At 42.4% G+C, this 17696-nt stretch overlaps 1 protein-coding gene across 1 annotated transcript in view; it reads right to left on the bottom strand.

The window, feature by feature from the left end:
* Positions 1–7899, bottom strand: part of zmat4a (zinc finger, matrin-type 4a) — a 186027-nt gene extending 178128 nt beyond the window's left edge. The window contains exon 1 of the mRNA XM_085787651.1: positions 7736–7899. Within this exon, the coding sequence (XP_085643777.1) occupies positions 7736–7822 (87 nt within the window). The 5' untranslated portion in view covers positions 7823–7899. The remainder of the gene's footprint in view (positions 1–7735) is intronic.
* Between the last annotated feature and the right edge of the window lie 9797 nt (positions 7900–17696).

Raw genomic sequence — 17696 nt, 5'->3', positions numbered from 1 at the left:
TCCGTTTTAATTTTGGCTTCAAAAATATGTAAGACATCTGAAAATTTCATTTCACATGTTTTTTTAACCCCCCCCCCCCCCCCCCAAAAAAAAAAAAAAAAAAAAAGACTAAACAAAAAACAAAACAACAACAACAACAACAACTAAAATACAACAAGTACGAGCAGTTGCTGCCTCTCCTACGCCCCCCCCCTCACCCCCTCTCTGCCCCTCCCCTCCCCTCCTTCTCCTCCTGCTGCTTCCCCTCGTCTCTGAAGTAGTGAGGGAGACGTCGTGGCGTCTTCAGCCTCTGTGCTGGACGTGGACGCGGCAGCGACGCACCGCGCTGATCTCTCGGTTCGTCGTCACGACGTCGGTTTACAGCAACTGGTGAAACTGACTCCGCGATCCGCTTTCGCTTCGGCATTTTGGTGCTGATCATCTAGATGAGTTTACCTTTCCTGCCTCCTCCGATCACTTCATGCTGGAGCTATGCTAATAGCACCGTGGCTAAGCTTCCTCCAGCTCCACGTTACACTTGTTCCAGGCTCTGCCCGTCATTTTCCTCTAGAAATTGAAACTTTTTCCGACTTTTTTATCTATGTACCGATCGCGCTCGTCTTCTCCTCCTTCTTCACTTCTTGCTCTGATCTACAGTCTTCTTCGTTCTACACATCCCAGAAGCCCCAAAATTACTCACAGTGTGCGAGAGAGCGTCCCCATTTACCAGCCGCAGAAAACTGCATTTGACGTCTATGGACGTCAATGGCACTCAAGCGTTGGATTTTGATTGACGTCCATAGACGTCAATGGCACTCAATGAGTTAAAAAAGCCCATGAAAAACTAAAAAAAAAACTTCAAGCTGTTGCTTGAATAAAAGTGTCAAAATGATCAACTACTGTGTTTACCAGATGATTAGATCTCCATCTTTGATCGGTCACATGATGTTTTGATTAATCTGTGTGTGTCACATGTAAAACGTCCGTTCTGAATAAATGCAGAGGCAGATGTTAACACCAGATCAGAATAGATCACATCACATGTAAACAACATTCTGAATGATTTGAATCAGAATGAAAAAAATGCACGTAAACTTGACGAACTGTCATTTCTAACTGTGCCTTAAAGATTCCCATTGAATGCCCATTACTTTGACCAATGACTAAGCAGCTGGGTTAGTTAGCATATTCATCGGTTCTACTCGTCCTTCATTTCCCCACTGTATCTGAAGAGCTCACTTATCTCTACTGTGCAAATGTGACTTAATGGTTTGGGTCAATTACAGGCTATCATTGCCAAGGGGACAACAGAGGGAAAGTCTACTCTTGGTTCCAGTTCCAGACTTTAGTTCACTAAATGTCACTTAGTGTCCTTTTGGAGTTCAGTATGAGTAAGTCTGTGAGTGAAGTTTAGAACTTGTTACTGCAGATAGAGAGAGACACTTCTAGCCAGTGGCTGATTTAAAGAATAAAAGAAAAGAAAAAAAAGGAAAAACAAAAGCTGCAGATAGAATAAAAGCAGCTGTCTTTGCCTCCCTGCGGTCTCACTGTGCCCGGTGAGCTCCATAGAAAGTGTTGCCTCTGTCATCGGCAGCATTTTGTCCAGCTGGTGCTCCAGGGGCCAGGGAGAGACTCCAACATTGCTCCCTGGGGAGATGGGGGGGTGGAGGTGGAGTGGGTGGGGGGAATTAGCCAGACTGGATGAATGAGGCTGCACTCTCACACGGCAGAGACTGTACTTCCTCTCCCGGAGCCCTGCGCACCGATCTGCCTCCCGTTCTGTCTCTATCATTCTGCTGCTTTGGCCTTAGGGACGCGATAAATTCAAGCCAAATTGTAATGCCATGCCTCGAGGTCAAAACAATGAGCAGTTACTTTGTGTTTGCTGCTAAGTGGACTATTCCCATGCAGGGTGACCTCGGCGCCGTCCACAGATCTGCTGAGTGAAAACATTAGCACGCACACTGGGCAGACTGCCTGCGCTTCAGTAATATAATCAGCTTGGTGTCCGGCCAGAGCAGACATTTAGGGCAAATGTTGAGTTGGTGTGACAATAAAATCGTGACACTGGTCAGCTTAATGAGATTAATTCCTTCCAGTGTGTGTGCCACATCAAACTCCAATCATGTGCTGTCAGAGCGGCAGTCGGAATATTACAGCAGACACCTGTTGCATGAGACCGGAACTTCAGTAGCAGAGCGGTCCAGCTGCAGAAAGCCTCAGCAAGTCTGATTCACGCAGCACTTAAAGGAGACATATTATGCCCACTTTCCACAAATTCATTTATTATTAATTTATGTTCCCAGGTGTCTTAAAGACATGTCTGTGACATGCTTTGGTCAAAATACCACAAGGATCAAACATCACAGCTCTTTTCATCCTCTCAAAACAGCCCTGTTTAGAACGGCTGGTTTCAGTGTCTGTCCCTTTAAATGCAAATGAACCACTGTTTGCCCCGCCCCTTCTACTGGTACCAGGTAGGGGTGGGATTACGCAGATTCAAATCCTAGTTACATCACTGGAAGACAACTAAGGGAACAGCTCATAAATTTTAACCTATAGGGAGCCTGAAAATTACAGATTTCTTTGTAAATTCTCACATTTTGGGGGCTGGAAGCCAAGACAAACACCCAAATATATGTTTAAAGAGCCTTCAAAAAGTGATATTTCCATAATATGTCCCCTTTAACTGCGAGGGCAAGTGTTTAGTACATCGAAGGATTGATACAGCCAAGTTACAGCCAGGAAGAGACTGAGAAATAATATATGTCCTCTGGAATGTGAAGCTTTAAATACAACCACTAAGCTGTCCAATTCATTCTGTGTAGCATTACCTCAATGTGTGGAACCATTACTTTTTTAATTCATTAGGTGATCCATGACTTCTCAATTTATTTTGATGATTGCAACACACATCTTTCTCCACTCTGTAACAACAACACACACACACACACACACACACACACACACACACACACAAACAACCCCAGCATGCTGGCTGCAGCTGACTTGCACAACAAAATTACATCCTCTGAAAAGAAAGAAGCAACGCAGCTAATGAGAACTGTAGTGGTTGGGGAATATTAAAGGGACACTACACCAGCAGAGAAAATAGATTAAATGTCACATACAGTATAAAGGTGTCTAGATGGTCTGCCAAATTATTTGTAAATAACACAGACTTTAAAAAAAAAAAGAAAACACAAGCAACTCAATTATGGCCAATGGCTTCCCAATAAACAAAGAAATCATAAGAAGAGCAACTACCTGCACATTTCATATAAACGCATATTTTTTTCTCTCAGGGTGCATTCAGACCTGTCACTCCTATGCTTTGTTCAGATTCAACGGCTAAACCGATACAATTGTAGCATTTTTCTTTCGGGGTCGGTTTGTGTTCACACAGTCCTAAGTGGTCCAAAGTTGTAAACAAGTGTCATGCGCGAACCAACTGTTTCCCATTGGTCTGAAATCTTACCCAGGAAAAGCAAAAACCATGGAATAGATTTATCAATGGACCTGAACATTAAAACCTGGCCAGTACCGCAGTTAAAGCCCGGACCCAACCTGATCCCAGTCAGTTGGAGATATTGTCGACCTGTACTCTGTCAAAAAAAAGGAAGCCTACCCGAGTCGTCCTATATATTTTTGGCCCAAACTCGGCATGAATCAGCGCATTCCGCGGAGTTGGTGACTCAGGATTGTCGGCTTCCCCCCCACACACAAGACGACTTTTGATCCAAACGGTGACGATTGTCGGCGTTGACCGATTTACAAGCCGATTGTCGAGAGAATTTAACTCTTAACACACCACACACCACAGAAGAATCTCATGAAATAATCTTGGGAGCCTAAGATAATCGGGCGATTTTTGTCCTTGGTCAGAAGGGGGAAAATCAGCCAGATCATCTTTATGTGTGTGGTAGACTTAAATGAACTTGGCTCATTTGTTTTGTTCCGCATCCGAGCATGATTGCTGCGTTCACATATGACCAAACAAACGGTTCTTTGGGGTGAAATACTCCCTGTTTTAGAACAACTGCTCCAGGTGTGAATACACCCTTAAACTCCAGCTCACAACCTCTGAGCTGCTACAGTAGCTCTGCCGTCAGTGTGTGTGTGTGTTTGTTCTAACTCTGTGGAGCATCATGAACCTGCAGCTCTAGGCTCAAACAATCTGCATGGTCTCAGTCAAAAACTGGTTTAAATGTTTCCCCTCTGTTTCATCTCGGCCTGTCTCATCACAAGAGGTCCACAGGTGTGTGTGAAGGTGAAGGAAAGAACTCACCGTGATTGGCTACCGTAGACAGCAATCAATATGTAACCCTCCCCAGCTTTGGGGTTTTTACCGGAAATACAAGTATGTGGAACTGCACGGCACTCTGAGGGCCACTTCAGGACGTCTTTAAAGACCCACCATCAAATCTTATAGAACCGGTGTGTTCACTTAAAATCTGTTCAATTTTAATTCAGTCACTCAGAAGACTTTTTGCTGTTAGAGCTCCATAGAGAGGAAATAAAGAGGCGGTTAAACTACAGGGACACTGAGATGTTTTTTTATGTCCTGTTCCATGGTCTGCACTTCATTAACTCCTGGCTTGGGCCCTCACACCCTTGACAAAACCACTACACAGCAATTCAGCCATTTACAGTAAGACAATAAATGATCAGTATCCTCAAGGCCTCAGTGTGCTGGTCCACTGGGTGAACATCTGGATCCAGCTGATAGAACACAGCTCAGGTGTCACCTCATTGTACACTGTATTCAATAGATATGTATATATGGTAAATATATACAGTATATATATATATAAAAAAGTGTTCCATGATGGCAGTTTTGAAAAATGAGTTAATCTGAAGTTGTTCTGCAGATCCATGGATGTGTTTAAGTTCACCTTTTAACTGCTGCTGCAAAAAGAAAAAAAGAAAAGAAAACTGGAGGAGGAGATTCATCACCTTTGATAAAGTACACATTCTCTTTCCTTAGCTGTTCACTTCAAAGCAACTTCTGCTCCCTGTGAAAGTAAATATGTTCAGCTCTGATTATTGGAGCTCTTTGTTACACTGTGTGTGCTATTTATAACAATCCTGAGACCCAACTCAGTTGACCTCCCGTGAAAGAAATAATGGAGACAGAGCTGAAAACAACTGCAGCAAGAAGGAAATAGAAGGCAACAAAGACGCGGGGCAATTTCAGCTTCACAAAAGCAAAACCATTATTGATGACATCGAAGCACCGAGCTTCAAAGTCTTTTTATTTATAGGGAGAGAAAATTACCGACGGTAGGCAGGAGGTGCTTTTTACGGCTTCAAGTTGTTCATAAATAGAGGGGACGACTAAGACGTAGAAAATCACTGCAATATTAAAGAAAGGGTCGATGACGGAGCTTTGTTATCGGAGGCTGCGAGTCTCTGGTGTTGTCGTGGTGGAGAGGAGAATTGATACAGACGTGTTTGTGTCACTGTGAAATTTTCAAAAGGCTTTGACGGTGCCAAGATGGAGCCATCTTGTGGTCTCCAGGAGGACAGAGGGACGGGGGGATGATGTGAGGGGTTTTTTTTTCTTTTTCTTTTTCTGAAGGAAACAGTCAACTTTAAATGAGGCAGGCGGAGATGGAGATGGAGCTCAGAGACGCTGCATTGTTCTTTCTTTTCTCATCATGTTGGAAGCTGCAGAATCAAACATATCATCCCTATCTGGATCTTTACTGTGAGCTGTGTGAGTGGAGCTGTGGGAGGAGAGGACGGCTCCTGTCTCCTAATGAAATATCCTGTCTGAACAAAGCGACAACCGGTGCGCTCATGAAACAAACTGTCGACTTTAAAAAAACAAAAGATGGCGCCTGGACGGGGATCCTCCTCCATGGATCTGCCCAGATTTCTACTTAGTTTTACAGTTAAAGTGATTTAATAAACCTGATCTCCTTGTATCCTCAGTAAAGACAAAATACAACAAATTAATCATAATAAATGGGCTTCTATAGTTCTGATTAAGAATAAAAATGATAATTAGCAAGGGGAACTGCACAAACTCACTGATTTCAGAAACTTAATTATGAAGATTTTCTTAATCCTGTTAATTCTGTTCAAAATATGAATACATTTACACAGAATAAGACTTCTGTGAAGCGAGACTGAATGGACGTTTAGCATTTTCTGAAATCTCAGACCACAAGATGAACTGATAAATCAAGAAAATGATCAACAGATTAACTAATATTGAAAGTAGTCAATACGTCTGGTCTGTTTTAGAATAGCTTAGTATTACACAGGCGTTGCACTGGGTGTTAAAAAACACAAAACAAACAATAAAAGAAAGTCACCTGAGAGACATCAAAGCAAAGATTCTAACAAGACGTTTTCTACGTTGTTTACTGTTGTATCCAGGAGGGACATGCCCACTGGAGTCCTCCTCACAAACAAAGATCAAACACATGATGGAATAAAAAAGAATGTTTTTGTTGTTGTGGTTGTTTTACCAGTTATTATAGTTGATAATCAATCAATAAAAAAAATAATATAACTATTTGGATCATCTATTAACTGTTTCTTCCAGAAACTTTCCTGTCATAGCATCTTTAGGTTTTAGATTGTTGGAAGGAAAAAGTGACCTTGGCCACAGTTTAGTATTTAACAAATTGATTAATCAACTAAATAAAAGACTGATGAGAATAAGTGTTAATTAACAGACTTAATAACTTCACTACCACAAGTGTTTTGTGCGTGGAGCTGCACACAGTGACTTCTTAATACACAAACAGCTGATAAACTGTGACCTCCAACACGATAAAGGAAAGAAAAACAATCAACAGAGGAAAGTTCTCTTTGTTTTGTTTGTTTAAATCTCACTTTGACTCTCTGACCCTGCTGTCAGCTGATCTGATGAGAATTCATATGAGCTCTGACCCAGCACCAAACTCCTCGGAGGAGGAGGAGGTGAGGAGGGAGCGCACGAGGCTCCCTCTCGCGCTGCATCTCTGCTTCTAATCCACCTTAAATGTCACCTTGAGAGAATGGAGCAGCCGTTCTCCTGCATGCAGAGCGACCCGGAGCGGGAGGGATGCTGATGCTGATGCTGATGCTGATGCTGATGCTGATGCTAATGATGCTGACACTGTTCCTTTGCTTTAATATTCATTACAGTTCTTCTTCAACAACAACAACAGATTGTTGGGGTGGCCCTTATTTTGAAAGTCTGTTGTCGGGGACCTGAAGCGGCTCTGTTTGTTGGTGTTGCGTTCAAAGTTGAGCCTCTGATTGCAACAGTCAGACTTTGAGAGCGTTTCTGATTGACGCTCTGGTTCTCATTTTCTCATTTTCTGCGGTGCATCAGGACCCACCTCGACCCCCCCATCCTCCCCACCACCGACACACACGACCTGTCTCTGAGCCGCGGACTCGAACATCGCTCCGCTTTTACTTTTGCAGCCACATGTGCACCGCAGCGCTGCTTGTCACCGCTCCGGAACCCGGCGGCGGCAGCGGCAGCACGCAACAAGAATGTCGGTGAGGAGGGGAGGGAAAAAAAATCAGCATGCAACACGACAACCATGCCTTCTCCCCCTGCAGCAAAGCATCTCCATAAAGTCACACTCACTCCTCTGCAAGCATGCACGCCTCTCAGCATGGACAGAACAGAAGAAGAGAGAGAGAGAGAGAGAGAGAGAGAGAGAGAGAGAGAGAAAAGAGAGGAAGAAGAAGACTGGACTGGCAAGTGGGGATGGAAAAAGAAAAAGAAAAAAAGAAACGCATGTACCTGTAACTCCACACTGTAGTCCTGGTAGAAGTGTGTCGGGAACACGGTGAGCTGATGTTGCACTTGGAGGGAAACTGTATAATCCATTAACCAGAGGATGCTGAGGAGCGGCGGACTGAGCGGGAGACGCGTCTACTGTTGGCAGCGGTACTCCACTGTAGTACAATCTGCCGCTGCTCTCCGCCCCGCTGCGCTCCCATTGGCCAGTCAGCTCACTGGAGGCAGAGCTGGGAAGCGGCGGAGAGCGTCAGAGAATGTCATATTTAGTTTGGACTGAAACCGCTCACATCCACCTTAAAACTCCTGTTGTCCACCTGGGTCAATGAAGGAAGGAAGGAAGACAGGACAGACAAAGGGAAAGAAGGAAGGAAGGACAAATAGAAAGATGGGAGGAAAGAAGGAAGGAAAGATAGATGGAGGGAACAGATTGGGTCAAAAGGAAGGGAGGGAAAAGGATTGTGGAAAGAAGGAAGGAAGGGGAAAAGGAAGTAAAGAAAGATGGAGGGAGGGAACAGATTCGTTCTAGGAAGGAAGGAAGAAGGGAGAGAAGGAAGGAAAGAAAGATGGAGGGTCAGTTAGATCAAAAGAAGGAAGGAAGGAAGGAAGGAAGGAAGGGAAAAAGGATTGTGGAAAGAGAGAAGGGAAGGAAGGATGGAGGAAGGGAACAGATCGGGTCAATTTGACCCAGAAGGACGGGAGGGTTAAACCATTCACATCCACCTTAAACCATTTAATGGCCTATTCTTTTATTAGGATAATTATTATCATAATGTGTTAGGTCTAATAGCAGTAATAATATTGTATTAGTCTATGTATTTGTTTCATATTAGGTTTATATTGATTCAAAGTGATTGTCAAATAAAATGATATAAATATCTCAACACTGTTGTTTTCTTGTTTTTTTTATTATTTACTTCTTTTTTTTTTACAGTGTACAATCCATTGTTCATGTGCTGAGCCCTCCAGGAGCTGTCACTGTGTTTACATGGACTTGAGTTCCTGGTTTTGAGCCATATCCTGGTTATGATCCTATTCAGGATACTGTGTTTACATGCACACAAAGAACCCTGATTATTTATATCCCTGTTTACATGATAAATATCCCAGTTTCTGATCACTGCATCTAAGTTGAGCAGGCGCATGTGATGTTTACTTTTTACAACACAAATCTGTTAAAATGAGACCTGTGGCTTCTTGTGGGTTTAGCGCTGTAGATTACGTTGCAAATATAGCTCATTCATCTTATATGAAGCAGTGGAAGAAGAGAGTGATAACAAACCTGTCCTCACCTCTGAGCACTGTCTGTCTGTCACTACCACAGTGTAGGAGGAGGGAGAGGTGGAGGGAATACACAGCAGTGAATGGTGGGACAGAATTGTGTGTTTATGGAGTTTATACGGATTCTGAGTTGAGGGAAAACTTTCAGAGGACTATTGAGGACCATTGCAGATAGTCACAGTGTCCTGTTCTCTCTCGCAATACTCCAGGTAGCAAAACCGGGTTTATCAAAACCAGGATTCGGGCCTATCCTTGTTTCTGAAATCGGGATATGATGTTTACATGAACAAGCACAAAAATCCAGTCATAACCGGGATAGTCAAGTCCACGTAAACATATAAAATAGAATAGACAATCGATGCACAGTAGTGATTTAGTAAAGACAAGGTGTTATATTTAAATGTAAAATTTAGATTTACGTCACTTTTCAAGTTACATATCTGGTTTGTGCCACTGCATCATTTTGCATTCTTATAGTATTTGGTTAATACATGTATCTCTGCTCAAATCTAAAATAAAAGCTGCTCACTGCTAGCCTACAGTATACTTTCCAACAGTGTGAACATGGGAGGAAAACAGATCACTATGTGGACGGCAGAGCTGACAAAATAAAATAACAAGAGGAAACACTCAGGGCCATGGAACAGAGCGCTGTAACCAAAAAGATTTGGGAAACGACCTTGCCTCAGCTCAGGGTTTCAACAAGTCCTCCAACCTGCACTACAAGCAGGGAAGTTGCTCTCCATCTTGGGAAATACAATCTGACAAAATGCTTCACTCAAGGTCAAGTTAAAAGCTTTATTTTTCCACTTCTCAAAATGCATTTGTAGTAGTTTCGGATGGCTGTGAAGATGATGTCATCCAAAAGACTTTTTTTTGTCTTTCAAAGTTTCTATTGATAAAACACACAAAACAGATTCCACCTCAAGCTCCACTGACTTCCTTTTTTTTCTGTCATGCCTTCTAAACCCATTCAATAATGGCTTTTCTTATCTGCCTAGCTCCTCCGTGCTTTAGGCAGATACTTTGTCAGGGTAAAGGACGGAGGGTTTAGTGGATTGTTGGCGATGCTCAGATTGAAGGACGATTACAGTAACAAGGTCTTTGGTTGTGTAAATGAGAGTTCTACTGCTGCTGCTGCAGTCTTCATCAGTGGATGGTGATGTAGCAGCAGAGGAAGTGCATGGTGGGACCAACACACTCATCGTAGGGGTTGCATGACTTCAGATTTTTTAAAGTTGCATCTAATGTTATAAAAGTCATATTTTTCCCGTCATAAATAAAATCACAGGAGGAGGGAAATGCTTTGCAACAATCTGTATTCACTGACAGACAGCTCATGCACAGAAATTAGTAGCCTACACAGAACAGCAAGTATATAGACATTCATTCATTCATTTTACATATCATTTATAATGATTTAAACTGTGTAAGTACTGAATTTGATTATAAATATTCAGAGAATCAGAGAAGAAGTAGTAGAAAGTCAATATGAATATGGTATTAATTGAATGTGTTTCTACACCTTCTGTGTAGACTGGTTTTTATTTCTACCGGATCAAGGATTGATCAGCGAGAATTCTGAACCTTCCGGTTCAGTGGCGAGCCAGGCCATTCGACAGAAAGGAGAACGGGATCCACTCCGAAGACAGACTTCTACTTACTGCACTCTGATACAGATAAGATCGTTCACCACAAAATCTACCCGGGTAGTAGAAGAACTGACAGAACTGAACTTTATTCTTCTGAAACAGAAGGAAAAGGACAATTTATTTAGAACTTTTTTTATTTTTTTTATTTTTATTAAAGAGCTCTATTTTGTGTTTTTTGGGGGGTTTTCTAATTCCATGTGCAGCGAAATAATATTGTTTTGGATGCAATAAATGATCAGTGTTCAACTTTCAGATCGAGTCCAGCTTTCTGAACCTAGAGAATGTGGTTTGCTTTTTCTATTGAGAGTACAGGCGCTACATGTAGGAATTCCCCCCATCTAGCGGTGCGGTTGCATGTCAGAACGTATTCTTGATGTTGCATTCACTCGAAATTGGGCAGACGTCAGACAACAGACGCTGCATGTAACAGGATAAACAAGCGTCTATGTAAACAAGTGGTCCGCCAGCACGAGGCAAAACAATACAGGCGTGACAATATGTTGTCATGGTGATGTGGTATTGTTTACCTGACCCACGTTTTACCGTCTTTCTCTCGTAAAGTAAAATGATATCCGGTTGGTTTGCCGACGGCCGTCTGCCTGACTGCACCTGAATGCAACATCAGTGCCTCCGTCCTTCCTCACACTACACAGTGGTGACAGTTTTAACAGGCCGAGCCGACAGCTCCGCTGAGTTTCCGTGGTTACCTACGGTCACGCTGCCACTCAACGTAAAAAATGGCGATGCAACATGGCCGCCTCGGTTCGGTGCGCCCCCCCCCCTTATGTATTTGTAACGACTTGTAACAACTCATTCTAAGGTACGAGAAAGCTTTCATTTGTATGCGGCTGTGATTCGACTTCAGTGAAATACGTATTTATGAAAGACATATTTGATTTTTGCTAATAAAAAGCCAAATAAGTTACATACTGGGGCTTTAAGTCTTGATGTCCCTCACATGGCTGCATTAGACTGTCTGTAGTGTGCAGGTAGTGCTGCCACTGCCGCCACCGCCGCGCTATGGAAAGTGAATAAGTCAAGAAGAGTATGAAATAGATACTGATAAGATAAGCTGAGAGAAATGGCCCCCCGCACCTCCTCCTTCCAGGTCTGCGTCAGAATGTGGGCTGAGGTTTAAAGGCGGTGTATAGCTGCAGGGCTACATTTATGTGCAAATAGGGTCGGCGATGCAATTTGCAAAATATCTCTGCTGCTGATTATTTCAACTAGGTCAGATTATTAGGTCAGTGCAGAATTGCATTCGGTGGAATGGAAGGAGAAGAGAGAGAGTGGGGAAAAAAAAAAAAAAAAAACTGGAGTGGGCAAAATGTCTTTCATCTGCCCTTGAGCACAGCGCCCGTGGTCCAGATGGTTGGACTGTCACGACAAGCCATGTTTGTGACAGGAAACATGTCACATCCTCGGGGGCTTCCGTGCGCCACATTTACAATTTTCCGCCATTTATCCCGGTCGGCGGGGCAGGTAAGCCGTTCGGCGGGGTGGGAATCAAACCCGTGACCCTTCCGATCGAGGACAGAGTCGGCGGCCACCAGGACGCCCCCTGCTCCCTTCTGGAGTGGTGCTCTTTGATCACAGCTGCATGTTGGCCACCGAATAGAGCCGTTAGGAGGGAAAATGTGTCAGGGCCAGATGATCTATTTTTTGCTCATTTGTAGATTTCTTTGCATCTCATTACTCAGTGCTCAGCAGTGGGATATATTCATGATATGCATTATGGAGGAGTGGCTGTATCTGAGTGCTGAATATTAATTCTTCCCTCTTTTTACACAGTTTCCAAAATCGGATTCCCACCTCCTTCATTGGTTTAGCGTGATCGCTGCATATTTGCATCAAAGTGAATGCATTTGCGGCACGCGCGCGCTTGACGTAGGCTGCTGCAGCACGCTGTATACCGAGCCCTGTTGGAATAACAAGCGCTAACTCCAGATATCTCATGGAGCATGAGCAGCAAAAATATAGGCCATTCCTAAAGGTTGTGGATTTATGGGTGAAATCCCTGCCTCTGGTAATAGAATGCAATTTCACCAGGCTGCCTGAAGAAAGAGGCAGGAACCGTTTCTCTGTCGACAGTGGCTTTCTTACCAAAAGTTCAAACAAGAGTGTGTGAATGAGGATGTATTAGTTCGAAACGCAGAAGGCAGCTGCAATTAAGCTTTTCAAACCTGGCCCAGTTTGTTGAGGGGAGTCTCCGTGTATGTGTGTGTGTGTGTGTGTGTGTGTGTGTGTCAGCCTGCAGCACACATGTCTGTCTGTGGCTGGTGTTCTGTTTTGGCTTCTGTCATTCCCTCTTTTTTTTCTCCTTTTTTTTTGTTGTCAGTTTAAGCTGCCACACAAAAGGAGCCGATGCCACCATCAGTCAATCTCTGCCGCGTAGCCCGTAGCGAACATCGCACACAGGCATCAGACTGACTGTGACAGCAGCACAGGAGTAAAAGCCAGACATTTCATTTATCATTGGAAAAAAACAAGCAACTGTTCTAATGGTCCCACAGTATAAGGGTCAGGTCTGTTTTTACTGTCTTCACATGATGTAAGAAGATTTTAAAACATATTTATTACACTCAGGAACAGACACGGTTATTTTATAGTTCACACACTCAACAATCTTATTAATCACAATGACAATGTGGAGCTTCCTCATCTCTGCTGTGTCATCTCTTTCTGATGAGATGATGGTTCTGCAAGTTGAAATTCACTGTTTCTGTAGACAGAATATCCATCCATCCTTATCTATCCATCTATCTATTCTATTTTACAGTTTTACATTCTTCTATTTTATAATTTTTTCTCTCTTATTGTTATTTTTCTTTTGAGTGTTTTTTTATATTTTGCCCTATATTTTTTATTCTGCATTTATTACATTTTATTGTTGTTAAAAGTTGTTATTTTTTACTATTACTATATGTTATTGTTGTTTTTAATCTTTGTGCATTAGTCTCCATTTTATTCTTCTTGTTTCACCTCTTATATACTTTTTCAATCAAAATGTAGAGCACTTTAACAGCATTTATTTGCTTTGAAAGGTGCTATATAAATAAAATGTGAATGATTTTGATCTATCTATCTATCTATCTATCTATCTATCTATCTATCTATCTATCTATCTATCTATCTATCTATCTATCTATCTATCTATCCATCTATCTATCTATCTATCTATCTATCTATCTATCCATCCATCCATCCATCCATCCATCCATCCATCCATCCATCCATCCATCCATCCATCCATCCATCCATCCACCCACCCACCCACCGGCGAATAAAAAGGAGGAACTCACTGATGTCATGGCACCATGTAGCAACTTATGATGTAATAATGGCTCATAATGTAATAACTTACAGTAAATGTAATAAAAGTTCATAATGTAATAATCAGCTTATAATGTAATAAAATTATGAGCCCACAATTTAATAATGGCTTTGTGCATAATGTGATAATGTAATAATTTATTACATTATGATCCTTATTGGCACCACTAAATAATGTAATAACAATATGTTATGCACTCATGATTTTATTACATTATGAGCTGTTATTACATTATAAGCTATCATTATGAGTTGCTACACTCCCTCTTTTATTTCTAAACACTTCTTTTAAAAAAACGAAATTTGCCTCTTTGGCTTCAGCCTTATGGAACGGCCTCCACATCAGCGTCAGCTCGGCTATACATTCTGAAGACCTACTTATATAGGCTGGTGTTTTATACCATTGTTGTTTTTTTTCATTATTATTCTGTATACATGAATGAATGTGTATTTGGTTGCGTTCTCTCAGACGCAGCATGTTTTCCAAATGCTGTCGTCAAATTGATGATGACATTTCCCCCCATTTTCTTGTGTTCTCACCATGTGTTAAAGTCTCGGGATGATAGCGCAGGCAGCTGCAGCATCGGTGGATGTTCGGCTAATTCTATTCACGGCCGCAACACGTGTCTTGTCAGGGAAACAGAAACATACTGGAGGTCATTATTTCCTGCTGAGGACGGTCTCAGGGGAGTCAGTTGTAAATGGGCTGCATTATACAGTGTTCTACCACTATTAACAATCTCTAAATGTTTTATACCTTTAGCCACAGTACTTCCCATACAAGCAGCAAATCTCTATTACACACACACTCTGGGGAAATTTGGAGCTCAATATCTTTCCCGTGGACACTTCTCTTGAAGTGTCAGGGATCAAACCACTATAGGACATCTTTAATGTTTCCACTCTTTTTTAAAAAAAGAACAGAGAACTGTGACAGTCAACATCACTGTGCACCTGAACTCAGACTTGGATAGATTCAGTCTGATAGATTTTGGGAATGAATACAGTAGCAGAAGGAACAATGGACGCCCACCCACCAGCAGCGTCCTATGTGCCAGCAAACAAATTAATGTCCCTGTATGCAAAACATTTTCAAATCAAAACAACCGTCAGATGTTAAAGGGATAGTTCAACATTATGGCAAATTGGCCCATTGCCATAATCCCTGTAGTCATAGCAGTGTTACCTTTAATTGTCGGTGCAAGCTATTTTTAGAACGGCAGAGCAGAGCCGTGAGCTGCTCAGAGCTACGGTATGGAGGCTAATGGGATTTCTTAGTTTCCCTCATCACAATCCAACACCACGCTAACTCCAAAACACTCTGGTGGAGAAGTTGTGAGCTGCACATTCACCACGCTATGAGATAATAACGGAACGTTACGAGACAGAGTTGTTTCCGAGGTAAATTCATGCAAAACCGCTGATGCGCGTTCCCGTCGGGAGCAGTTTTTCTGCAAGCAGTCTCTGCATTTGCCTCAAAAACAACTCTGTCTCGTAACGTTCCGTTATTATCTCATAGCGTGGTGAATGTGCAGCTCACAACTTGTCCACCAGAGCGTTTTGGAGTTGTTGGATTGTGTATTTGATGAGTTTGATGAGGGAAACCAAGAAATCCCATTAGCCTCTGTACCGTAGCTCTGAGCAGCTCACGGCTCTGCTCTGCCGTTCTAAAAATAGCTTGCACCAACACTGCTATGACTATACGGATTATGGCAATGGGCCAATTTTCCAATATGTTGAACTATCCCTTTAATCTGATGTGTTTACACTTTCATGTACTGTTAGTGTGTGTGTGTGTGTGTGTGAGCAGGGGCAGTATGGTAGGGGCCGTGGTGTGACTCAGCTTCAGAAGGAGCCCCTGTTAAACACGCTGGTGCTGGACTCAGCCTGCTGCGTGTAGCTGGGAAAATGACGCCATCTGTGTTACATCACGTTCTGACCACTGATACTGTGGCCCAGATCCCCACAGGCATCAACAACCACAACCTCTCCATACTCTAACACTCTGGACTTTAGTAGCTACTGCTGCGGTGCCTGTGAACAGTGTGTGTGTGTGTGTGTTCACTCACAGCTGTCACATCCGTCAAACAGGTGGATGAATGTAAACCGGTTACATACAGATCATTATAAGACACAATACATAAAAATGAATTACATTAGCCTTCTGTCTGGATCACTATCATTATACTTTAGACTGAAGCTTATAACTAAATTTATTTATGTAAAATCATCACATTAATGTAGAATAAACACAAATAAAGTATATTCATATTCAATAATGGATTTCTTTAAACTTTCAGTTTCTCTCCTCTGAAGTACAAATTTGGCACAAAAAAGACATCTTTCTTTTCCTCAACATAAATGATAACAAAACCCAGGCCTACATGTGAGTGCAGGTTGAATACGAAAATCATCAAGGCCACTCAAATTATTTCTTATATGAACTAAATTATAACGACAAAATTATGTTCAATCTTCATGCCAGTTCAATTTCTGTGTATCCGAATGGGTACTGACAACATCCTGGCTAAAGGACAGTCTATGACAGTCTATGGAGTGTTAGTAGCTACCCGACCGGTACAAGATCGGTTCCAGACCGCTTTTGCGCATGCACCAACATTTTATTTCCTACCACGCTAGGAACAATCAAGTTCTCCACTATTTTAACTCAAGTAAAAAACTGGACTGAACATCATTCACTTGTACTGAGGAGGCTCTATTTTCTGACATAGGTCATCGAGTTGTGCAGTCTGTCCACCTGTGATCACAACGATTAGATCCCAGAGATAACTCTGTCACATCTAAACTGAGATGGATGATATTAAGTTTCTAATAAAAAGTCCAAATCTGCCTGCAGGTGCATTGTTGCACACACACACACACACACACACACACACACACACACACACACACACACACACACACACACACACACACACACACACACACACACACACACACACACACACACACACACACACACACACACACACACACACACACACACACACACACACTTCTGCTTCTTTCACTCAGAGCTCTCATGCATCAGTGCTCAGACTCACATATACAGGTGAAGCCTTTGATGCGCACAGAGAGGAAAAATATGTAGAGTCATTCTTCCTCAAACATCTGGCTTAAAATATTCTTGTGCAATAATCACCTTACACCTTTTAGCATCTTTTTATACCGGGTTGATTAATTGGATGTGTTTATCTGAAGTCTCACTGGGACATGATTTATAATGGACGTAAAAAATAAAAATAAAAAATAAAAATCAACTACGTCTGCGGAGCCAAAAAAAGAAGAAATATTTATTGCTGATTAGGAGGATAGAATCTGAACTGGGGTCAAGCTGTGCAGAGGGAATGTGTGGCTGGTTGTGTGGGGGGAGCATACGTCAGTCCGACTGCCCAAAAGTCCGACAGCTCATTTCTCCGACTACCCATTCTACAGTGATAAGGTTAGGTTTAGGGTATGGTTAAGGGTTAGGGCTACTTAAGTCGGAGAAATGGGAGGTCGTACTAATGGACGCAAAAATAAAGAAATGTATGGTCGGAGAAATGGGTAGTCGGACAGACGCCATGCGCCCGGTTGTGCGGAGCAGAGCGCTGTGTCCTGGGAGGGACAGACGGAGCTAAAGGAGGTCCATAGCTGGACCTGCAGCACTGAGAAGAGTCTAGAACTCAGACCGATGA

This window comes from Trachurus japonicus, chromosome 9 (assembly GCF_045865225.1).
Source record: "Trachurus japonicus isolate A0001 chromosome 9, Traja_1.0".
Taxonomy (NCBI): domain Eukaryota; kingdom Metazoa; phylum Chordata; class Actinopteri; order Carangiformes; family Carangidae; genus Trachurus; species Trachurus japonicus.
This window is presented reverse-complemented; position numbering and strand designations above follow the sequence as displayed.